A 25,982-nucleotide genomic window follows, 5' to 3' on the forward strand; every position below is an offset into this window, starting at 1 on the left:
AATCCAACATGCTTGATCTGTTGCCCTCCTAACGTCTGTTGTCAGGGGACAGTCAGGAAGGTCACATGCACATTACACGGTTGATTGATGGTACAAACATTGTTGGGTTCAAATGACACAATTCTAGTATGTACGGCCAGCTTTAGAGTTTGTGTGGTATCCATTATTTTTAAAATGCCTTATGCTTGGAGATCTTCACCAATTTGTATAAAATATTGGCACAAAATAAATATTGGGTTAATGTTCTAATGTTCAATTGTATTTATACATATACTTTGCAGTGTTTGCTCGGACTGGAATCTGTTATTTCATGCTTTGGTTTTGGGGGCCAATTGGTATTACAGTGGGTTGTTTCCTATTCAGGTTCCTGTGGGGGTCAGTATACTCACTGTCTGTGACCTGAGTGTATTTGTGGGCTGCTGGGGCAGCTTTAAAGAAGACTGCAGATCATCCTATCAGTGGGGACAACATATGTGACACTTTATGAATAGGCTATGTTCACAAATCCCTTTTCAGACATCTTTTGTGCGAAAAAAATGTGTGTTATTTTATTGTTTTAATTTGTTATTTAAAGGGGTACTCTGGTGGTCAATGTGTTTTTCCGTTTTTGACTTACCCTATTTGTTTTGTTTCATTTCTATTCTTGTTGTTTAGGCTACTCTATTTCCGTTCTTTGTTGTCTTTTTATCCCCCACTTTGTTTTCCTATCTTTGCTTCTATTTCCTGTTTCTTGCTGTGCTGAAAACTACAAATCCCAGCATGCCACATGCCTTGCTGGTTTGGGGCAGCTCCTTTTTTTTTTTTTGTTTGTTCCGACCTTTACCAGCCCTACTATTTTCCCGGGGCGGCCCCCTTATACACAGCACACTAATATAATCAGCCTTGGTTGGGATACACTGTCATACACACACAAAAGGGACTACAACTCCCAGCATGTGTCATTCTGGAGTCTTCAGTCTCCTGGGGGTTGTAGTTCACCACACCTCTATAGGGCATACACCAGTGTTTCCCAACCAGGGTGCCTCCAGGTGTTGCAAAACTACTACTACCAGCCAAAAGCTGTCCGGGCATGCTGGGAGTTGTAGTTTTGATACGGCTGGTTGGGATATACTGAATAGGCTAGGCCAGTGTTTCCCAATCAGTGTGCCTCCAGCTGTTGCAAAACTACAACTCCCAGAATGCCCAAAGACTGTCAGGAAATGCTGGGAGTTGTAGTTTTACAACAGCTGGAGGTGCACTGATTTGGAAACACTGGTGTAACATGATGTGTATGCTGAATAGGCTAGGACAGTGTTTTCCAACCAGTGTGCCTCAAGCTGTTGCAAAACTACAACTCCCAGCATGCCCAAAGTCTGTAAACACTAGCATACACACACATAACAGGGACTACAACTCCCAGCATGTGTCATTCAGGAGTCCCCCCCCCCCTTCACACATAGAAATTATCCCCAGTCCAAAATTTATTCCCCTGCAGTCTATACATCCCCAGCCCGTACGCTTTGTTATCCTCCCCTTCAGATAACACTCTTATCTTCTCTGTCTTCTTTCAGTGCAGACCTGCGTCCTCAGAAGACAGAGCAGGGGGAGGGGAGATGAGGAGCTGTGTATGTCCTCTCTCTTCCCCTGCTCTAGCTTCTTTCTCTCATGTACACCTGCATCCTCCAGGAGGAGGAGATGAGGAGACGTGGCTCATTTCTCTCATGCAGTTCTGAAAGAACAGAGAAAAAAAAAGCCATGACATGTTGTCCACAGCCTAATCCTAACCTGTGGACAACAGTAAGAGATCCAGCACAGAACTACAGAACTTCCTGGCCCACAAACAGACACATGCTACACAAACATATAATACATGTCAATTGCAAAAAAACATGAACATTTAAAGAAGATGCAATATAGCCAAAAATCTTAACCACCGGAGTACCACTTTAATCATTATCCTACAGAGAATTAAATGCAAAAAAAAACACAAATAATAATTCACGGATTGTATTATTTAACGGATGTTATTTTCGAAAACGTATGACGACGTATAAAAAAAAAAAATTTTTGTTTTGCCGATAAGAAAACGGGCCTAAAACTGAAACTTTATTTGTCTTCCAAAAATAACAGCGATTACAACTCTAGAAAGGACCTTCTGCATCTTATACCAGAGTACTCTCTCGGGTACATGCTGGTTGAAAATATTTAATACATAGTTGGAATTTATGGCGCCAGTATGAACGGCTTCATGTTTGCGCTTTAAAAAAAAGCTTTTTTCCACTCTACGCTGCAGTGAATAGACCTTACCTAAAGTGGCCAAAAAGGGGACATAGCTTACCGCAACTAGAGAGCTAGCATAGATGTCAAAGCACGGTGTACAGGTCACCTTTTTTTTTAAAGAGACATGTGCCTCTTAATTAATCGAGTGAACAAGAAGCGAGCAGAGTTTTAGTTGAAGGGATACCCTGGAGAATTTTTTTTTTTTTTTTTAATGAACTGGTGCCAGAATGTTATACAGATTTGTAAATTACTTTACATGTTTAAAAATGTTAACCCTTCCAATACTTATCAGCTGCTGTATGCTCCAGAGGAAGTTATGTAGTTCTTTCTGTGGCAGATTTTAAAGTACTAAAAGTAACAAAAGGCTTCCCCTTTTTAAATAGAAGTAATTTACAAATCTGTACAACTTTCCTTTACAAATCTGTACAACTTTCTGGTACCAGTTTTGAAAACTTTTTTTTTTTTTTCCTCCAGAGAGCCCCTTTAAGACAAGCGTGTGAAATGCCAGTCTAAGTAAGCTCCCCTCATAATCTTAAAAAAAAAAATCAAACAGAGATGGATTTTACTGCAGTGTGCCTGTACACATACTGGTAGTGGGCTTTGATTTGGAATAGTTTTGCAGATCGTTTCCGGACAAGCACTACAGATAAAACACATTAAAAGCACATGTTCACCAGTATGTGGTACTCAACTAAAAAAAACACAGTCATTTCCAGTTGAACTCCGTAACTACTGTTACACGTCTTGGCTTCTCTAGGAAAATCTTTGATGTATTGCCTTCATCATCATCATCATCATTATATGCGTTTTATATATATTTTTTATTTTATTTTATTTTTTTTACTTGAGAATGAGAAAATCTTTTGTCGTTAAACATCTGTTCTTTAAGTACATAATTGTATATGTTGTCATTTCAGTTAAGAGTGATTTCCTCTTTTACTATTACCATCATGAATCAATGAGTTCCTTCCTGGAAATTCTATAGTTGGGGAATGTAGGATCTGACTTCCATAGAGACAAAACACTGACTCATTGAAAAAGCTGGTGATGCATGATGTAGAATTACTTATATTTCCTACTGTTCAGTATTAGAGACTCAACATACTTTATCACTTAATTGGAATTGATTTTGGCTACATTGTCTAGGAGCCAGTACCCCCTATTTTCTGAATTGTAGTGCAAATGGAATATATTTCATATGGAGCAGAAGTAACTAATCTATATACAGTGATACCTCAACTTACAATGGCCTCAACATACAATAGTTTCAACATACAATGGTCTTTTCTGGACCATCGTAACTTGAAACCAGACTCAACATACAATGTACAGACAGTCCAGATCTATGATACGTGTCAATGGCCGGAAGAGCCGACCAATCAGAATGGGCAATTCACTGGTAAAACACCTGTAGTACTGAAGTGTATGCACTGACTGGTGTCTGGTAGCACCCCCTACAATACAGAGAGGTATTACATGTTCTGTACACTTTACCTGTACCAGGGTTACCTGCTCCTTTGGACACCAGGTGAGGGCGGCTCCATTTTACTTTTTTTTTTTTTTAGGACATTGTATGTATTGTACAGGACCCTGAAGAAGCTGCCGTCCTCTACATAGACCAGTGTTTCCCAAGCAGGGTGCCCCCAGCTGTTGCAAAACTACAACTCCCAGCAGGCCCGGACAGCCTTTGGCTGTCCGGGCATGCTGGGAGTTGTAGTTTTGCAACAGCTGGAGGCTCCCTGCTTGGAAAACACTGACATAGACAGTGATTTACAGCTCCCGGCAGATCTTTCTTTCTTTTATATGTAAGGATTTGCTTTATCTGTGTTAGTTATCTACTTATTTTTTTCCTATTTTTGCATGACATTTTGGTGCCTTTAGAACCAATTACCAGGTTTCCATAGAGCTATGGTCTCAACATACAATGGTTTCAACATACAATGGTCGTCCTGGAACCAATTAATATTGTAACTTGAGGGACCACTGTATATATATATATATATATATATATATATATATATATATATATATATATATAACTCAATGTGTGTATGTACTGTATGTATGTGTGCATGTTCCAGGATCACTTCCAAACGGCTAAAGATATTAACATGAAACTCCGTACACATGTTACTTATATGTCAACAACAAACATAGGATAGGTAATTTAACCCTCACCCACCCCTTTTTGCGAGGGTCCGGGTTTTTGTTTTAAGTCCAATACAGATCTATGGGAAATTTATGTTCCAGCCTAACTTCCCTACGGCTGGAGATATTTCGATAATACTTGGTCCCAAGTTACTTATATGTCAAATAAAAATATATAATAGCAACATTAACCCTAACCTACTCACTTATGGGAAGAATGGGGTTTTTGTTTCAAGTCCCATACAAGTATATGGAACTTCCAGTTCCTTACTCCACAAGCTCTGCTCTGCATCTCCTGGTGAATGCGTCAGTTCGGATGGCAAGCCACACCAGTCCGAATGGCAAGCCACACCCATTCTATGCAACATCTTGCAAAGACATGCCCACCCTTTAAGCCACACCACTTTTGTTTTCAGTTTACAATATCTTCATCAAAACTCAGCCCCACCTGAGGATGGAATATGAGGATTAGAAATGGGGATTAGATATGAGGACAGGATATTGTGATGGTATATGAGGATGGGATATGTGGACAGGATATGAGGACAGGATATGAGGTCGGATATGGTTCAGGATAAGAGGACAGGATATGAAGTTGTGATATGGGGACCGGCTATGAGGTTGTGATATGAGGTCAGGATATGAGGACGGGACATGAGGACTGGATATGAGGAGGGGACATGAGGAACGGATATGAGGACGGGACATGAGGATGGGACATGAGAACAGGATATGAGGACAGAATATGAGGACAGGATATGAGGGTGGAATATGAGGGCGGGAAATGAGGATGGGACATGAGGACGGGATATGACAACAGAATAAGAGGATGGGATATGAGGTCAGGATATGAGGATGGGAAATGAGGACAGAATGTGAGGACAGGAGATGAGGTCAGGATATTAGGACAGGATATGAGGTCATAATTAACCAAACCCCAAGGCCGCAGCCTGGGGTGCAAACACCTCAATTTTCTCCCCCCTAAAACATAACTTTTAATAGTATATATCTAAAAAGTAACAAATCCAGAAAGTGATGATACAATGTCACATGGGAAAATAATAGTTATTGGGGCAACATGGCTCTGCAGAAGCCCAAACTTCCCAATTGTGACACTAATTAAAACACAAAATTGACGCCTCTACATGTTTCGCCATCACACGGCGTTCTCAAGAGGCAATAGTTTTAGGATATGAGGTCAGCATATGAGGACAAAAGCTTCCACCTTTGTTGCTTTTCCTCCCAACAAGGATTAGGTAGAAAAAAACGGGCATCACCGGGTACTCAGCTAGTCTCTTATATATTACAGATATGTAGCAAAAAGATAACAGTCTGGCAGTACCTGCTGTTAGGGCTCTGTACACACAAATAGGAGGAGAAGCCTTTGATGGAGAATGCACTCTTCGCCACATGTTAGATGGTGCTCTGTTTATATCTAGTGTCCATAATACAGTCTTTGACAAGAAAGATTGAAAAGGGGCACTCACTCAATGTGGCAGTCTTCTTTCCATTTTATTATCTTTGGTGCATTACAAACATGCAATGGGGAGCTACGTACAGACAAACAGAGGACTAAAAATCTGTGACAGCTGTTTCCTGCATAGGCAGGCACTTGATTTGTCATTCTGGGCTCTGAAGGGTGGGTGTCCAAACTCTCCATGACTTATTTTCCTCCCTGAGTCTGCTGTGCAGGGCTGGGTCTCTTTATCCAAGCCCTGCAGGCTGCTCTGTAACCCCCTCCCCATTTTCAAGCTGCAGTCTGATAGGGCAGGAGTGAGCACAGAGTGCAGAGTGAGCTAGTCCCTCTCTCACTGGTCTTTGTCCATGCCTGTGCTTCAGATTGGACAAAGATGATGCGGCAGCAGGACAGGATAATGTTTTAAATGGTACAGAGTGTTTTTTATGGACTGTGATTTCTATAAAAGGAAATAACATTTTCTTATGATGTATATTACAATGGTTAATGTTTTTCCAAGATGTACAACATATAAAAAGTTTTTGAATCAGACAGTACCCATATAAGACAGGCCATTGAGAATTAAGTGGTGCATCCCCTACTAAAACTGCTGCATGCTTTTCATTGTTTTCCTAGGCACAGCATAGGAGTAGCTTTGCATAGTAATGTAGCTTATCCTATTTAAGTAATTGGAAGGAGCTGCAGTACCCTCAGCATCAAACGTTGTTTACCTACCCTAAAGATAAGCCTTTAACGTTGTGATCCTAAGAGAACCCCTCTAAAGGAGCTTCAAATGGATTAAGTAAACAAAGCCCAAAAAAAAGAACCAAGCAAGAGGCATAACTAACTTTTTCACAAACAATGGCAAGAGACAGAATCATATTATCGTCCTACCCCTTTCCAAAGAATACTACACTATATCATAAATGTAACCTGAATGTACCTACAGTATGCACTGAGGGCTGAGGCAGGGTAAAATTCTGCACTTAAAATATATCACAGATCCCCTCTGACATGTTTCATCACATAATAGCGTCTTCAGTGGCTATGGGGCAATGACAAAAGAAAACGCTAGATTGAGGATTTTATAACCTATCTTTAGTGACCTTACAAGTGACTCCATTCAATCCAGACCAATCAGAACTTAGAACACAAATAAACATAATTCTAAACATGATCATAAATCACATGACAGAATAAGCCCAAAAGATTGTTCTTGACGGGGGGACAAATAATGGCACAAAACAAATCTATTAGGCTCCACACTTTACCAACATTAGCCTTTAGATTCCCCTTTTAAAAATGAAGAGGAATACAGGGGCGTATAGGAGTAAAGGGGTAACAGAAGGGTGCACATGGGAGACAGAGGGGTGTAGTGGGTGATACAGGGGTTTACAGTGGTGGCAGAGAGGTGTAGAGGAGTGTACATGGGTGGCAGAGGGGTGTAGAGGAGTGTACATGGGTGACAGAGGGGTGTAGAGGAGTGTACATGGGTGACAGAGGGGTGTAGAGGAGTGGACATGGGTGCATGGGTGACAGAGAGTGTAGAGGAGTGTAAATAGGTAACAGAGGAGTGTACGTTGGTGACAGAGGGGTGTAGAGGAGTGACAGATGGGTGTAGAAGAGTGTACATGGGTGGCAGAGGGGTGTAGAGAAGTGTACATGGCTGGCAGAGGGGTGTAAAGGGGTATACATGGGTGGCAGAGGGGTGTAGAGGGGGTGTATATGGGTGGCAGAGGGGTGTGGAGGGGTGTACAAGGGTGGCATAAGGGTGTAGAGGAGTGTACATGGGTAGTAGAGGAGTGTAAATGGGTGGCAGAGGGGTGTAGAGGAGTGTACATGGGTGGCAGAGGGGTGTACATGGGTGATAGAGGGGTGTAGAGGAGTATACATGGGTGGCAGAGGGGTGTACATGGATGATAGAGGGGTGTAGAGGAGTGTACATGGGTGGCAGAGGGGTGTAGAGGAGTGTACATGGGTGGCAGAGGGGTGTACATGGGTGATAGAGGGAGATAGAGGAGTGTACATGGGTGGCAGAGGGGTGTAGAGGAGTGTACATGGGTGACAGAGGGGTGTAGAGGAGTGACAGATGGGTGTAGAGGAGTGTACATGAGTGGCAGAGGGGTGTAGAGGAGTGTACATGGGTGGCAGTGGGGTGTAGAGGGGTGTACATGGGTGGCAGAGGGGTGGAGAGGGGTGTACATGGGTGGCAGAGGGGTGTAGAGGAGTGTACATGGGTGGCAGAGAGTTTTAATAGTGTACATGGGTGACAGAGGGGTGTAAAGGGGTGTACATGGGTGGCAGAGGGGTGTAAAAGGGTGTACATGGGTGGCAGAGAGGTGTAGAAGACTGTACATGGGTGACAGGGGAGCATCTGGGTGACAGGGGGTGACAAGGTGATAACAGGGGTGACAAAGGGACAGAGTGGTGTACATGGGTGGCAGAGGGGTGTAGAGGAGTGTACATGGGTGGCAGAGGGGTGTACATGGGTAGCAGAGGGGTGTAAAGGGGTAAACATGGGTGACAGTGGGGTGTAGAGGGGTGTACATGGGTGGCAGAGGGGTGGAGAGGGGTGTACATGGGTGGCAGAGGGGTGTAGAGGAGTGCACATGGGTGGCAGAGGGTTGTAATAGTGTACATGGGTGACAGAGGAGTGTAAAGGGGTGTACGTGGGTGGCAGAGGGGTGTAAAAGGGTGTACATGGGTGGCAGAGAGGTGTGGAAGACTGTACATGGGTGACAGGGGGGCATCTGGGTGACAGGGGGTGACAAGGTGATAACAGGGGTGACAAAGGGACAGAGTGGTTTACTTGGGTGGCAGAGGGGTGTAGAGGAGTGTACAAGGGTGGCAGAGGGGTGTACTTGGGTAGCAGAGGGGTGTAAAGGGGTATACATGGGTGACAGAGGGTTGTAGAGGAGTGTACATGGGTGGCAAAGGGTTGTACATGAGTGACAGAGGGGTGTACATGGGTGACAGAGGGGTGACAGGGGGATGGACAGGAGTGACAGAGGGGTGGCCAAGGTGGACATGGATGACAGGAGGGTGGAGACGGGATATATGGGGGTAAACAGGGATGACAGGAGGGTACACAAGGATGACAAGGGGGATAAAAAAGGGGGGACAGAGGGGTGAATAGGGGGTGGACATGGGTGACAGGGGGTAGACTTGGGGGTGAACATGGGTGACGGATGGAAAGGGGGTGGACAAGGTGGACATGGATGACAGGAGGATAAACATGGGTGAGGGGGGAGGATGGACATCGGTGAGGGGGGGGGATTGACATGGGTGAGAGGGGGTGGACATGGGTGAGAGGGGGGAGATGGACATGGGTGAGAGGGGGGATGGACATGGGTGAGAGGGAGGGATGGACATGGGTTTTCTTCCCTGTTCTTCCCCTCTCCGGAGGGCACCGATTCAGGGCTCCAGCAGGGCAATCATTCACTGCGCCGCAGGGGGGAGGGAGACACTGGAGGACACCGGCCTTCCTAAATAAAGCAAGGAAAAAGGCTTTTATTTCTCGTTTTAGGACAGTAAACAGAGGTGTAGCCAGGGGTCAAGTCCTGGGGAAAAAAGTGAGGGAACTCATCCGAGAATTACACTCAAAAGCTGATCCTGAAAGACTACTGCTAATGGGAATCGTGTTCCTGCTGTGGAAAAAGTGCAGGGACTCAGTTCCCATGCGTTCCTGTAGGACTTGAGCCCTGGATGTAGCAAATCTTGTTTGCCCCTGTAGCTAACTATGCATCCAGAAGTGCAATTACAAAGATATTTATTCCAAATTGCATACAGATGTTTTGGGCCTGTAAGTCATTATCATTACATGATACAGTAAAGAGTAAAAAAAACATACAGTGCAAAGTGAAAGTATTCGTCCCCCTTGAACTTTTCGACCTTTTGCCACATTTCAGGCTTCAAACATAAAGATATAAAACTGTAATTTTTTGTGAAGAATCAACAACAAGTGGGACATAATTATGAAGTGGAACGAAATTTATTGGATATTTCAAACTTTTTTAACAAATAAAAAACAGAAAAATTGGGCGTGCAAAATTATTCAGCCTCCTTAAGTTCATACTTTGTAGCGCCACCTTTTGCTGCGATTACAGCTGTAAGTCGCTTGGGGTATGTCTCTATCAGTTTTGCACGTCAAGAGACTGAATTTTTTGCCCATTCCTCCTTGCAAAACAGCTGGAGCTCAGTGAGGTTGGATGGAGAGCGTTTGTGAACAGCAGTTTTCAGTTCTTTCCACAGATTCTCGATTGGATTCAGGTCTGGACTTTTTCTTGGCCATTCTAACACCTGGGTATGTTTATTTGTGAACCATTCCATTGTAGATTTTGCTTTATGTTTTGGATCATTGTCTTGTTGGAAGACAAATCTCCGTCCAAGTCTCAGGTCTTTTGCAGACTCCATCAGGTTTTCTTCCAGAATGGTCCTGTATTTGGCTCCATCCATCTTCCCATCAATTTTAACCATCTTCCCTGTCCCTGCTGAAGAAAAGCAGCCCCAAACCATGATGCTGCCACCACCATGTTTGACAGTGGGGATGGTGTGTTCAGGGTGATGAGCTGTGTTGCTTTTACGCCAAACATGACGTTTTGTATTGTTGCTAAAAAGTTCGATTTTGGTTTCATCTGACCAGAGCACCTTCTTCCACATGTTTAGAGTGTCTCCCAGGTGGCTTGTGGCAAACTTTAAACAACACTTTTTATGGATATCTTTAAGAAATGGCTTTCTTCTTGCCACTCTTCCATAAAGGCCAGATTTGTGCAGTATACGACTGATTGTTGTCCTATGGACAGAGTCTCCCACCTCAGCTGTAGATCTCTGCAGTTCATCTAGAGTGATCATGGGCCTCTTGGCTGCATCTCTGATCAGTCTTCTCCCTGTATGAACTGAAAGTTTAGAGGGACGGCCAGGTCTTCGTAGATTTGCAGTGGTCTGATACTCCTTCCATTTCAATATTATCGCTTGCACAGTGCTCCTTGGGATGTTTAAAGCTTGGGAAATCTTTTTGTCTCCAAATCCAGCATTAAACTTTTCCAAAACAGTATCTCGGACCTGCCTGGTGTGTTCCTTGTTCTTCATGATGCTCTCTGCGCTTTAAACGGACCTCTGAGACTATCACAGTGCAGGTGCATTTATACGGAGACTTAATTACACACAGGTGGATTCTATTTATCATCATTAGTCATTTAGGTCAACATTGGATCATTCAGAGATCCTCACTGAACTTCTGGAGAGAGTTTGCTGCACTGAAAATAAAGGGGCTGAATAATTTTGCACGCCCAATTTTTCCGTTTTTTATTTGTTAACAAAGTTTGAAATATCCAATAAATTTCGTTCCACTTTATGATTGTGTCCCACTTGTTGTTGATTATTCACAAAAAATTACAGTTTTATATCTTTATGTTTGAAGCCTGAAATGTGGCAAAAGGTCGAAAAGTTCAAGGGGGCCGAATACTTTCACTATGCACTGTAGTTCTAAAACTTAGGTCTAAAAAATAAAAACATGAGTATAACCATTAAAGCTATGGTATGGTGGGAGAAAAGGAAACAAAAAGCCCTTTCCTGAAAAACTTGAAAGCAGAAATGTCATTTAAGGAGGATTTTCATAAATCAGGCCAGCCCTTACATTTATCATATGTTATTTTACAATGGTGATATGTTGCAGAAGGGCATTTCGGTCAACACTGGATCTAAATCCATTGCAATTCACCTGCTGGGTAGTAACACATTGACTACTCAAAACTTAGGCTAATTGTTTGTATTAAATATATATTTATTAAGCCTGTTGTACCACATTTATATGTAATATAGAACAGGGATCCCCAACCTAGTCATTAAAGCCCACCAACAGTCCAGGATTTTTTCCTGCAATTATTGCAATGGAGTAACTGAGTCCTTGTGGACAGTGTTGTAGACCACTGACATAAAATACACCATTATATATGTAAGAGGCTCCCACTGTCTGATCCACAACACCAACAAAGATCAGCAGTGCTGCTATAGTCAAACAAAAAGGAAGATGTCCTATACCACTATACCATTTAGTATACAACTTGAAGGAGCTTTCTTGAAAATGGACACAGTTAGAAAATGCTGAGAAATAAACTTATCCCATTGGAGTATATTATTTGTCTTTCTATATGATGATACATCCAAAATATTAAAGTTTTGAGAGAGGTCTTGTAAGCGGGATAGGAAGAGTGATAGAGTCTCCAGTCGTTTGATAGGGAGTAATGTGGAATATAGGCCCAGATTTATAGTTTCTATGGGGAAGATTTATCAAAACCTATACAGAGTAAAACTGGCCCAGTTGCCCATAGCAACCGATCACCTTGCTTCTTTCATTTTTAGGAAGGCCTGTGAAAAATGAAAGAAGCAATCTGATTGGTTGCTATGGGCAACTGGACAACTTTACCTCTGCACAGGTTTTGATAAATCTCCCCCATATGTGATTTGCCCATAGAAACTAATCAGGTCTTGTTGAGATATGAAAGAGGAGCTGCGATTGGTTGCTATGGGCAAATTACTCCAGTATTTGTCGTCAACGGAGTGAAAAAGCTGGACCATAGTATGTGAAACTTTTCACATAAATGGTTAAAAGGAGTCTTCTGAAAGGTTGATATGGCGGAATAATCAACAAGATTAAAAATTTAGCTACATAGAAAGAGGTACATGAAGGGCTGGGCGGTATACCGATTCATACCGAATACCGAAATTTTTGTGCTGCACAATATGAATTTTAACCCATACCGCAATACCGGTTTGGCCCCTCCCCCTCGGGAATGAATGAATCAGCCCAGCTCTGCGCTGTCCCCACATCGGGGAACTAATCCTATGTGATAATCCTATGTCCCCATCAGGGTACTACTCACATGTCACCCGCATGCAAGCGCAGGGTCCTGTTTGTTGCGGCCGCCGGCGCTGACACTCTATACCAGTGGTCTCCAACCTGCGGACGTTGGCTGTCCGGGCATGCTGGGAGTTGTAGTTTTGCAACATCTGGAGGTCCGCAGGTTGAAGACCACTGGTAGAGGAAGTTGTATTCACCTGTCCCTGTCGCTCCGGACTGTCACCGCTGCCCGGGATATCGCCTTCCATCGCTGTCGCCGCGTCCCCGGGGTGACCCCGACGCTCCGGCAAGGCCTCTGCTTCTCCGGCATCCTCGCTCTCTGTCGCCGCTCTCCGTCGCCGCCATCACATCTCTATGCACGCCGCTTCTATTGGATGACGGGACGGTGGGCGCAGCAACGTGATGACGACAATGGAGAGCGCAGACGATGCAGAGGATCCCGAAGAGGATGCGCCGGAACCCCGAGGACAGGTAAGTCATCGTCAGAGGACCACACGGGGCACAGTAAACGGCTATACGGCGGCAGCTGAAGAAGTCTGCGCTGCTCTGAGAGGCCATCGCATGTTGAAATGATCGTACATCGGGGCCATCGTAGGTCGGGGGGTCACTGTACTCTGCACTAATGTTTCTGTTTTTGGAATTAGGCGCCTGCTGTTGTTTATATGCACACAGAGGTATCGGGAGGAGCAATGGCTTTTTCCAAGGGGGTCCAAAAATGAAACCTTTTTTAATGAAACCATTTTGGGGCATAGCAACAGGATTGGCTTCATGAAAGGGTACAAAAGTGACACAAAACCCCCTATGCTGCTTTTTCACAATTGTGTCAAAATTGTTGTCAGGATTAACTTTCAAATAAAACAGATTGTGACACAACAGATGCAGAACACTCCTTGTTGCTTCACTGTGTCGCTCACAGAGATCTTCACCTAATACCTGCTATCTCTAAAATGGCTGCTAAAGATTTGTGCATAGACTTTTATGGTGGCTTTGACATCACTCCTATACTGCCTCTTGCTTGGCTAGGAAATCAGTTCGAAAGGCATTATTGGATATTCCCTGAGGTCTTTCTGACACGTGGCTGATGTTATTTAGCACGTTCTAGCTAAATCAAACGAGTAATCTCAGGTTCTGCGGGTTTGGTTCACTCCTCTTTAGTCGGGAACACAATAGTAAACCAGGGCCATTGTGTAGCTTTTGTTTCTTTTTGGTCTATGCTTGCATACCATGTTCTATGCACAAGCCTATGTGCACGTATGTGTCCTCAATATGTCCATTCATTTTCTTAGCAGGAGCCGAGGAATCCGAACTCACCTTAGCTGCCTTTCACAGAAGTCAGACTCGCTAAGTGATTTTTCAACTTTACAAAATGATGCCAAACACAGCCAGGCACTAAAGTAAGTGTTAAATTGTTAAAATTTACAAATATACATATATAAATATAGATCGATAGTTAGAGAATAGCCACGCAGCTTTTTTTCTAGATAGCAAGTACAGTGGTCCCTCAACATACGATGGTAATCCATTCCAAATGGACCATCGTTTGTTGAAAACATCGTATGTTGAGGGATCCGTGCAATGTAAAGTATAGGACAGTGGTCTACAACCTGCGGACCTCCAGATGTTGCAAAACTACAACACCCAGCATGCTGGGAGTTGTAGTTTTGCAACATCTGGAGGTCCGCAAGTTGAAGACCACTGGTATTGGAGGTTATACTCACATGTCCCCGCCGCTCCGGACCGTCGCCGCTGCCCTGGATGTCGCCCTCCATCGCTGTCGCCGCTTTCCCGGGGTGTCCCTGACTCTCCGGCAAGGCCTCTGCTTCCCCGGCATCTTCGCTCTCCGTCGCCGCCATCACGTCGCTACGCACGCCGCTCCTATTGGATGACGGGACGACGTGCGCAGCAACGTGATGACGACAATGGAGAGCGCCGACGATGCAGGGGATCCCGAAGAGGACGCGCCGGAGCCCCGAGGACAGGTAAGTGATCGTCAGTGGACAACACAGGGCACCGTAAACGGCTATCCGGTGGCAGCTGAAGTCAGCACTGCCGGATATACAATCGCATCGTATGTTGATGCTGCCTTCAACATGCAATGGCTTCTGAGAGGCCATCGTATGTTGAAATGATCGTATGTCGGGGCCATTGTAGGTCGGGGGGTCACTATACACAGTTTCTTTAGGTATAAGTGCTGAATTGATGTATGTAAATCTCATTTAATACAAACAAATTCTTACAGTTCTGTCACAATCCTTGATCCCTGAGTTTTCTGTTTTGTGCATATTGCTTTGAGTTTTTCCCCTTCCCAAGTCTCTGACACCTTCCTTGGTCTATCTGTATGTTTTTCTCTTATATCCTCCCCATTTTGGGGGAGATTTAGGGTATCTTCACACAGCGGATTTTTTGTTAGGAATGTCTGCCTGGAAAATTTCCTGCAGACATTCCACACAGCAGGCATCAGCAGAGCATGCAGCACTATGATCACTCAGAAATGTGCCGTCTTCTTAGACAACAATGCATTTTCGAGTGGATTCTGCAGAAAGATTTCACGTTATTTCTTTCTGCAGTGACCGGAATTGGAACTTCAGCAGCAGATGTTTCTGCTTCAGATTTTCCGCCACGTGCGCAGTGCAGCAGAGTTCCATTGAAAACAATGGGACTCTGCTGCAACAGAATTCCCAAGAAGAATTTTTCTGCTGGCTTCTGCTCAAAAATTCTGCTGTGTTAATGAGGTCTTGAATCAAGCTGTCTAATAGTAAGATTGGCCCATATTTATTAATCAGCCTGAAATCCTAATTGTCTGTTTTTTTTTTTCCATAATAACCAATCACAGCCCTACTTTCTCTTTACCAGAGCTTGATAATATATGAATGTTGAGCTGTGATTGGTTGCTGTTGGAAAAACCAGGCAATTAGGGTTTCAAGCTGATTGATAAACTCCCCCCCCCCCATTCTGTTTGTTGCCTATAGCAACTAATCACAGCTCATCTTTCATTTCTAATTGTGCTCCCCAGTACAATGAAAGCTGAGCTGTGATTGGTTGCTATGGGCAAAAACAGAATCTAACTATAAAACAGTGCAATACATCTCCCCTTTTTTATTTCATTCCACCAATTTACAGTTACCGTATTTTTCGCCCTATAGGACGCATCGGCGTATAAGACGCACCCAATTTATAGGTGCAAAATCTAAAAAAATAAAGATTTTGAACCCAATAGTGGTCTTCAACCTGCGGACCTCCAGATGTTGCAAAACTACAACTCCCAGCATGCCCGGACAGCCGTTGGCGGTTCCCTCCCCTATCCCCGGTTTTATAATTACCTGTGCCCGGGGTCCGCGCTACTTCTGGCTCCGGCGTCATCCTGAGCTGTCATTGGGCGCACTGACGGTGACGTCGCGTTGGGGACGTCGCGTTGAGGATGTCACTCGTCATTGCGCTGCGCACCGCAAGAGTCAGAAGTAGCGCGGACCCCGGGAACAGGTAATTTTAAACCGGAGATGGGGGAGGCAATGGGGCAGCGGCAGCGGCGGCATCAGAGGCAGCAGTGAAGATCGTCACTAATCTTTGCTGCTGCTTCTAGGAGTTTCAAAACTACAACTCCCAGCATGCCCAGACAACCTTTGGCTGCCTGGACATGCTGGGAGTTGTAGTTTTGCAACATCTGGAGGGCCACAGTTTGGAGACCACTGTGCAGTGGTCTCCAATCTGTGCTCTTCCAGATGTTGCAAAACTAGAACTCTCAGCATGCCCAGACAGTCCGGGCATGCTGGGAGTTGTAGTTCTGTAACATCTGGCCCTGCAGATGTTGCTGAACTACAACTCCCAGCATGCCTAGGCAGTCTGGGCATGCTTGGAGTTGAAGTTTTGCAACATCTGGAGGGCCACAGGTTGGAGACCACTACACAGTGGTCTCCAATCTGTTCTCCTCCAGTTGTTGCAAAACTACAACTCCCAGCATGCCCTTTGGCTGTCTGGGCATGCTGGGAGTTGTTGTTTTGCAACAACTGGAGGCACACTGTCTGGGAAACATTATCTGTTTTCTAACTCAGTGTTTCCCAACCCATGTGCCTCCAGCTGTTGCAAAACTATAACTCCCAGCATGCACTGACAGACCATGCATGCTGGGAGTTTTAGTTTTGCAACAGCTGGATCATGTAACAAACTCTGTGTTTTGCAACCAGTGCGCCTTCAGCTGTTGCATAACTACAACTCCCAGCATGCACGGACAGCCAAAGGGCATGCTGAAAGTTATAGTAGTGTGCCTCCAGCTGTTGCATAACTACAAGTCCCAGCATGCCCTTCTGTCACTGCATGCTGAGAATTTTAGTTTTGCAACAGCTGGAGGTTTGCCCGGCTATGCGCTGACAAGTATTTGCCAGTGCATGGCCAGTATTTGTCGGCGCTTTCGCATACCAACGCTCAACCCGTGGCTTACCCCTATGGGTGCATGTACCACGGGTTGAGAACCCAGGCCTCTGGTTGTTGGTCTGACTTTTTTTTAGAAAAGGTTTATGTTAGACAACTTTTCACGCTAAAGGAGAGCTGCACCTTATTTATCATTACGCTGCACATTATTGAGGAATAAGACGCACGCTAGTCAAAGTATAGACAAAAAAAAAGGTGGAAATTTGATCTAACATAGACATTTCTTGATAAATCTCCCCCATAGACTATATATATATTTAGATTAGATTGCGGTAAGTAAATATTCAGTTTTTCTTGCTAGAACATGTTCTGGAGAAATGAGTGACATCACCTTAAAGCTATATAGCTGAATATATTAGGGAGCAGAGGCCTTTTGAATAGCATTTCCCTTATATGATGTTAAATTGGACTCATCAGAAAAGAGCGAATATCCTGAGATTCATTTTGGATCTGATTTGGGGAATCTATAGAATTTATATTTCCAAATGCTTCAGCATTTTGCTACACAAAGGGGGAGATTTATCAAAACCTGTCCAGAGGTGACCTTGCTGAGTTGCCCATAGCAACCAATCAGATCGCCTCTTTCATTTTTGAAAAGACCTCTGAAAATGAAACAAGTGATCTGATTGGTTGCTATGGGCAACTTAGCAACTTTTCCTCTGGTCAGATTTTGATAAATCTCCCCCAAAGTTCCTACAGGAGCAGGGACTCGTTGTACAGTACATAGAGCGGCTATTGTAGTGGGTGAACACTGAGATACATACAGCTTCGCTGCTAACCTCCTGTGGATAGGGGATGAGTTTATTCGAAACTGTTGTACGTACCCCTTTGACTGGAATGGTCACAGAGAAGTATATACAAACAATTCTAGATGGCCTTGGAGAATATCCACAGATGAAGCAGTTATAGAAGATGATTCCTAGCACTGCATACGTTAGGAGGACAATGCTTGTACTAGGGGGAGAATGCAGAACAACAACAAATAAAAAAGGTTTATGCAGATATAGCTGGGGGTTATGTTATATTATTCAAAAAGATTTGTAATGTGGAATTATATTTAAAACAGTTTCTCCTATTTGGGGACACACTGCAGTCAAAAATCAGTTTAGGAAATGTTGTACACATCACAGTGAAGATCAGAGATGTAAAACTCCTTTTTGGCTAGGACAAGATTAAGCCTGTAAATCAGCTTTGCCGCTGCTCGTTCAGTCATAATTAAATGTGCTTTCATGTAATTAAATTACACATGTCTACTAAGGGCAATGCCTGTCACCGCTGAGAAATGTGATTGGTGATGCAACAGAAAAAGCAATATTGATAAATATATACACACATGTGTGTGTGTATATATATATATATATATATATATATATATACACATATATCTGTATGTATATATATATATATATATATATATATATATATATATACATACAGCACACCACATAGTAGTTTAAAAAAAATGGTGGATTTATTCCATAATGTGAAAGAGACTCTTTCACATCATGGAATAAACCCACCGTTTTTTGAATCTACTACGTGGTGTGCTGTATATATTTTTTCTATGGATTGAAGAACCAGTGGTCCGAGGTTCAGAACAAGCGTGCACCCCTATCTATCTGCTGTATTTTTCTGGATGTGCTGTTTTTATTGGTAGTATATATATATATATATACATATATATATATATATATATATATATATATATATATATATATTTAGCACCAGGCCACAACTTTACAGAATGTAAAAATAATTAGAGAGTCTGAAGACTTTCCGAATGCATTGTATGTAACTTATACCCAAGTGTGACTCATGACTATTTTTTTTGGTTGGAAGTAATTGCTAATAAAAGAGTTTCCTCATTTTTTAAATATCAGGATAAATATAACAAGCTGATTCAGGCATTAGGGTAGGGCCCAAGGTTAATGGCCAGGGGCGGTGCACAACCTTTTGGTCATTAAGAACAGTGTGTATTACTTAGGTTTTTTATGTCACTATGCATAGTGAAATATTACATCTTTCCCACAGGCTACTAAACCACACATGCTGTTTTGTACTTCTCAGCAGTCAATGGGGGCCTCAGAGCGTAACCTATTGAAGTCAATTGAAGTGGGGGGTTTTGACAATGACACCACATGGTTTATAAAACAGATGTCAGTGCAGTCATGTGAACAGAAAAGATTCAATATTTAGTTTTAATTAGTGCGAGCAATTATCAGTGATACATTCTCTATTAGAAGCTCCCAGTGACTGATGAAAAGTACAGAACAGCAAGGGTGGTTTAGTAGCCAGTGAGAAAGATGAAAGGAGTATTCCGGATTTATGCATCTTATCCCCTATCCAAAGAATAGGAGATGAGATGTATGATCGCAGAGGTCCCGACGCTGGTGAGCACCGTGATCTTGGTGTAGCCCACGGCATTCTGTGCCGGGTGCTGCCTCCGAGATGGGGACGTGACATAACGGCCATGCCCCCTAGTGTCACGCCCCCTCCCATAGACATGAATGCAGGGGGTGTGGTGTGATGTCACAAGGGGGCGTGGCCATGACGTCACATCCCCGTCTCAGAGGCAGCGGCCGGCATAGAATGTTGGGGCCTGCACCGAGATCGCGGTGGTCCCCAGAGGCGGGACCTCTGCAATCATGCATCTTATCCACTATTCTTTGGATGTATGCTTGAATACCCCTTTAACTATTTCAGTATGCACAGTGACATTAAAAACTTAAATTTAATATAAATGGTACTGCTCACTGGATCTATATCCAAGAGTGCTCAGTGGTCAGGCTGGTTAGTCCAACATCATTTTGAGGTGGCATCAGTTTGAGGAGACCATATAGTGACTGAATGACACAGTGTGCAGGTGGCAGCAACATGAGGTGACATATAGTGGCTGAATGACACAGCGCTGAGGTGGCGGCAGCATGAGAAGACCATATAATGGCTGAATGACATAGCGTGGAGGTGGCGGCAGCATGAGGAGAACATATAGTGGCTGAATGACACAGCCTGGAGTTGGTAGCAGCATGAGGAGACCAAATAGTGGCTGAATGACACAGCCTAGAGTTGGCGGCAGCATGTAGTGACTGAATGACACAGCCTGGAGTTTGCAGCAGCATGAGGAGAACATATAGTGGCTGAATGACACAGCCTGGAGGTGGTGAAAGCATGAGGAGACCATATAGTGGCTGAATGACACAGCCTGGAGTTGGCGGCAGCATAAGGAGACCACATAGTGGCTGAAGGACACCTCCTGGAGTTGGTGGCAGTATATAGTGGCTGAATGACACAGCATGGAGTTTGAGGCAGCATGAGGAGAACATATAGTGGCTGAATGACACAGCCTGGAGGTGGTGAAAGCATGAGGAGACCATATAGTGGCTGAATGACACAGCATGGAGGTGGTGGCAGCATGAGGAGAACATATAGTGACTGAATGACACAGCCTGGAGGTGGCAGCAGCATGAGGAAAACATATTGTGGCAGTATGAGACAGCTTGGAGCTGGCATCAGCATGAGGAGAACATATGGTGGCAGAATGAGACAGCCTGGAGGTTGCATCAGCATGATGAGAACATATGGTGGCAGAATGAGACAGCCTGGAGGTGGCATCAGCATGAGGAGAACATATGGTAGCAGAATGAGACAGCCTGGAGGTGGCATCAGCACGAGGATAACATATGGTGGCAGAATGAGACAGCCTGGAGTGGCAGCAGCAGCATCAGGAGTTCTGAAAGTGACCAGGTGACAGAATGGTACGGTGGATGGCAATACCAGTACCTGGTGATGAAGTTGGGTGAAAAAAGGAGAACTTGGCATCAGATGTGTGGCATTAGGCGGGTGGCAGGGTCAGAATAGTAGCTGAGGCAGGTAGGCAGAAAAAAACGGTCTGTTTTGTTAAAGTGTTAGTGTGCATAAGTAAGTATTGAGGATATGCATTACGTAAAACTTAACTTTTATTAATATGCTTAGGATAAAATACATGGACCCAAAATTATTTTTTAAATCAAACAAAAGGAAAGGTGTGCAAAAAACACCATGTGCCGCCTACACCACCAAGTATTGATGTGATGCAAAGACCTCTAAATGGTGGAAGGGAACAACGTAGGGTCCATTGTAACTGGTGGGGGTAAAAACTTCCCCTGTAAGGCCCTACTCTCGCCCTATTAATTCCCTTCTTGGCAAGTGTTCCTCACCCTAAAAAGGGCATCCCCACACAGGAAACTTTCTCTATTTCCACCTAAAAACCCTGGGAAATGGCAGTGTTTGTAGGGGGAAATAGGGAGAGGTTGATGGGATGCAAAGACCTCTACAAGGTGGAAGGTAACAATGTATGGTCCATTGTAACTGGTGGGGGTAAAAACTTCCCCTGTAAGGCCCTAGTCTCGCCCTATTAATTCCCTTCTTGGCAAGTGTTCCTCACCCTAAAAAGGGAGGCCCCACACAGGAAACTCTCTCTAGTTCCATCTAAAAAGGAATTGGCAGTGTTTGTAAGTGGAAATAGGGAGAGGTTCCTGTGTGGGGCTGCCCTTTTTAGGGCGAGTAACACTTTCCAAGAAGGGAATTAATAATGCGAGAGTATGGCCTTACAGGGGAAGTTTTTTCCCCCACCGTTACAATGGACCATACGTTGTTCCCTTCCCCCTTTTAGAGGTCTTTGCATCACATGAATTCTTGGTGGTGTAAGTGGTACATGGTGGTTTTTGCAGACCATTCCTTTTGTTTAATTTGAAAAAAATTTAGGTCCATAAATTTTATCCTAAGAAAAGCTAAGTTTTATGCATATCCTCAATACTTACTTGTGGTCTGATGCCGAGGAATGTTTGTAACTGGGGAGCAGCACCTAAAATATGTTTAGCACTATCCATATTTGTGAAGTGTTGGTGTGGCACCATGGTCAATCTACTCTGATGCATCAGGCATTGGTGGGTGGAAATCATGGCTGATCCATGCCTGACTCATCTTCACAAAGGTCAGTCTCTCCACATTTTTCATGGGCAGACGAGTTCTCCTTGAGGTTACTATGGCCCCTGCCACACTCAACACCCGCTCTGATGGCACACTACTGGCCGGACAGGACAGCTTTTCCAGGGCAATCTCTGCTAGTTGTGGCCACAAATCAAGTTTGGCTGGCCAGAAGTCCAGCGGATCTTCAAGGTGTGTTGGTATGGTCATGTCAAGGTATGCCATCACCTGCTTGTTCAGGTCCTGCTCCAGGTCTACCTGCTGCTGATGAGTTGCTTCACTATGCGGGTGAAGAAAGCTACTCATCAGCGACTGTACACTCAGGCTGCTGCTGATGGAGCTGGTACTGCTCCTGCCACCCCTCCGCTCCCGAGTAGCCATAGCAGTGGAAAGTTAGCGCATTGGGCCCCCCCCCCCCCCCCGAGTCAGACCTGTGAGAGGATGGATGATGGCGCAAATAGGCATTGGCCAACTGACTACGTAGGATGTCTCTGTAGTAGGTCAGTTTTTCCTCCCTCTCTGGGTGTAAAAAAGGTCCCCCATTTTGTGCCAGTAGCGCAGCTCCAATAAGGTGGAGAGCCAGAAGTCATCCCGCTGCCGAATGGTGACAATTCATTGGTCACAACAGAAGCAAATAAGCATGCATCGTGCCATTTGTGCAAGTGACTCCCTGCCTCCATCTCCACTGCATACTGTCATGGTGTGTCTGGGACCTCTATCTCGCCTTCCTCATAACCTTCTAGTTCCTCTAGCTGCTCCTGCTCCTCTCCTGTCTTGTGACTAGAAAAACCGCCCTATTTGCCAAACCTAAACTGTGCTCCACTGTGCCCCTCCTCCTCCAGTTCAGCACCCAGAGGGCTCATGTGGCTGTGAGATGTAGGTGCCACCATCGTTTCCAACATGTATAGTAGTAGATGAAGCAGTTGAATTATGTTGTTCATCCCGTAATCCTGGCAAATGACTAATAATGTGGCTTTCTCAAGGGGCCTGAGCAAATGGCAGGTGTCACCTATAAGCTGCCACTGGTCGACATTGAAGTTACACAGGGGAGTTTCCCTATCCGCGTGGATGATCAAGAAATCGGTGATGGCTTTTCTCTGTTCGTATAATCGGCCAACATATGGAAGGTGGAATTCCAATGTGTGGAAATGTCGCAAATCAGACAAATGTTGGGGGATGCCGTTCTGACGCTGCAGCTCAAGGAGGGTGTGCTTTGCGGTGTACCAGTGGCTGAAGTGCATGCAAAGTTTCCTTCCCATTGTTAGGATGTCTTGCAGATGGGGTGAACACTTCAGGAACCGCTTGACAACCAGATTGAACACGTGTGCCATGCAGGGCGCATGTTTCAGGCTTCCTTGTCGCAGCGCAGACAATATGTTCTTCCCATTGTCGGCCACCATGGTTCCCATTTCCAGTTTTCGTGGAGTAAACCATGCTTCGATTTCTTGATGAATGACTTTTAGCAGTTCCTCCCCTGTGTGACTCCGTTCGCCAAGGCAAACCATGTGAAGAACAGTGTGACATTGCCGTGCCCTGCACACATGGTATGCTGGAGGGGAACTGAGACTTGTCCGTGCAGCGGAGGCTGAGGACACGGTGGAGGAGGAGGAGTCGCACACTGCCACAGGTCCAACGGCCTTCACCTACATTCACCCAGACGGCCGTAAGGACATGTATTGTCCTTGACTGTAGTTACAGCTCCACACGTTGGCTCTGCCGTGCACTTTGGTACACACCGACAGGCTCAAGGACTGGCCCACCTTCTCTTCCAAAAAATTGTGCAGGGCTGGTACTGCCTTTTTCGCAAAGAAATGACGGCTTGGGACTCTCCACCTCGGCTCGACACAAGCCATCAGTTTTCTAAAAGGTGCAGAGTCCACCACTTGAAAGGGGAGGGACTGCAGCACCATCAACTTGGACAGGAGCACATTCATCTTCTGCGCCATTGGATGAGTGGGCAAATACTGTTGTCTCTTGGACATGCCTTTGCCGATGGCTTGCTCGCGGAATGACTGACTCGCAGCAGGAGGAGCAGGAGCCTCTGGAGCAACAGAAGGTGGGTATGACACACAGCTCCCACTACCTGAGGTGGTGGAGCCTTGGTTGGCAAAAACAGGAAGCGGCATGCCACTGGGTGATGCAGAAGGCTGGACCACCACATCGGAGCTACGGTTCTCCCTGGCCGCTTTATGGTGATGCTGCATATGTTGACGCATGGCGTGGTGCATACATTGGGACCCTGACCATGCTTCACCTTCTGCCGACACATCTTGTATGTGGCCAGGTTAACATCCTCTGGATGCTTGATGAAAAACTGCCACACCACCGAGTAGCTGATTATCCCACCAACCATCCTGTTCCACTACCTCCTAGGAAGGTAGGCTGTCGCGAAGCAGGTGGTCTACCCCCGGCCCATTTGACTCCAGACTTTCCACTTCTGCCACCATGCTGACTGCCAAACATGCTACCATCTTGCTGGCTCAGCTGCTGCCTCACGGGCAACCTGCAACCCTGTTCTGATGATGATGAAGCCCCTTTTGCACCCAGATCCCAAGTGCGATCGGCTTCATGATCATCTAGTTGTGTCTGCACGTTACTGATGTCCTCCTCAGGTTCCTCAACAGTGTCTGCTTCAGGAGCCTGAACGCTCGCAACACCACCTCCCACGCCACTCTCCTCATCAGTACTTGCCTGGCTAACGGAAGAGCGGAGGATGTCTCCTCCACTTGTTTGCTGGCCAGTAGCTTCTGACTGTCCTCTATTAGATCGTCCTCACTAAATAGTGGAGCTGAACCCACAGCATAAGATACTTCTGTGGGGGAGGGAACAGCATAGGACAGAGGCAATGGGAGCACAGAGAGTGCTCCCGGGCCATGCCAAATGAGGGTTGTGTCTGAGGAATCCACTGACTGTTGGCTGGGGGAGTCAGATGTCACATGTGATGAAGTGGATGACCGTGTTAACCAATCAATGACGGCAAATGGGTTGCTGGTCGAGACACGACTGCTAGCTGATAACGGGAGCTCAGGCCTCTCTCTGCGACTCCTGCTGCCACTCGCCCCTAGTCTGCTGTGACCTCTGCCTGATGAAGTTAGGCCTCTGCCACTCCTCTGTGCACGTCCTGGCACTTCTTTGCCTGACATACTTAGTGCGCATATGAGGGGAGCACAATACGCTCCACTACGCTTAAAACAGTATTTGTCTTCAAAGCCAACAGGTGTGTACTTTTGGCTGGCCTTTCACAGTATCTAGACCCTTAAGACGTTAACAGGAACAAAATAATACACCACTTAGATGTACTTATGCAGTATGCACTCATGATGGGAGGACAATACCCTCCACTATGCTTAAAACAGTATTCGTCTACAACACCAGCAGGAGTGTACTTTTTCCTGGCCTTTCATAGTATCTAGGCCCTTAAAGGGGTTATCAACCATAAGGTGATTTTAGTATGTACCTGGCAGACAGTAATGGAAATGCTTAGGAAGGATCTGCACCTGGCTTGGGGCTAAATGGCTGTGGCTAGTTTTTTGTGAACTGGTATTTCCTGTTTGAGTCATCCATTTTTGCCTACAAATCCCATAATTCCATTTTCCTCCCTCCCACACATCAGCCACCCCACCCATCGAAACATAATCCATTTAAAAAATCTGTGGTTTTCAATCAGAGTGCCTACATCTGTTGCATTAGTTGCAGTTCGATCTCTCTCCCACCAAGCGATCGCTCCACCCATTGAAGCAGACAGGCTCCCTGTCATCAGCTGACTAGTGAGTCAGGTCTCGGCAACATTGCAACCTGGGAAAAATCTGAGACAAGTCAGTTTGTATGCAGTTAAAAATAAATATTGGGGTTAAAATCACAGAATTGTGA

At 45.0% G+C, this 25,982-nt stretch overlaps 1 protein-coding gene across 2 annotated transcripts in view; it reads left to right on the top strand.

Moving 5' to 3' along the window:
* LOC130282929 (regulator of G-protein signaling 8-like) overlaps positions 1 to 25,982 on the top strand; it is a 60,693-nt gene that overhangs the window by 12,479 nt on the left and 22,232 nt on the right. Inside the window, exon 2 of one of the 2 annotated variants that reach the window (XM_056531930.1) lies at positions 14,012 to 14,116. In XM_056531930.1, coding sequence (XP_056387905.1) covers positions 14,012 to 14,116 — 105 coding nt within the window. Of the gene's footprint in view, positions 1 to 14,008; positions 14,117 to 25,982 lie in introns of both variants that reach the window. The other variant, XM_056531929.1, reaches the window with a different exon arrangement.

Source organism: Hyla sarda, chromosome 7, assembly GCF_029499605.1.
Source record: "Hyla sarda isolate aHylSar1 chromosome 7, aHylSar1.hap1, whole genome shotgun sequence".
Classification (NCBI taxonomy): domain Eukaryota; kingdom Metazoa; phylum Chordata; class Amphibia; order Anura; family Hylidae; genus Hyla; species Hyla sarda.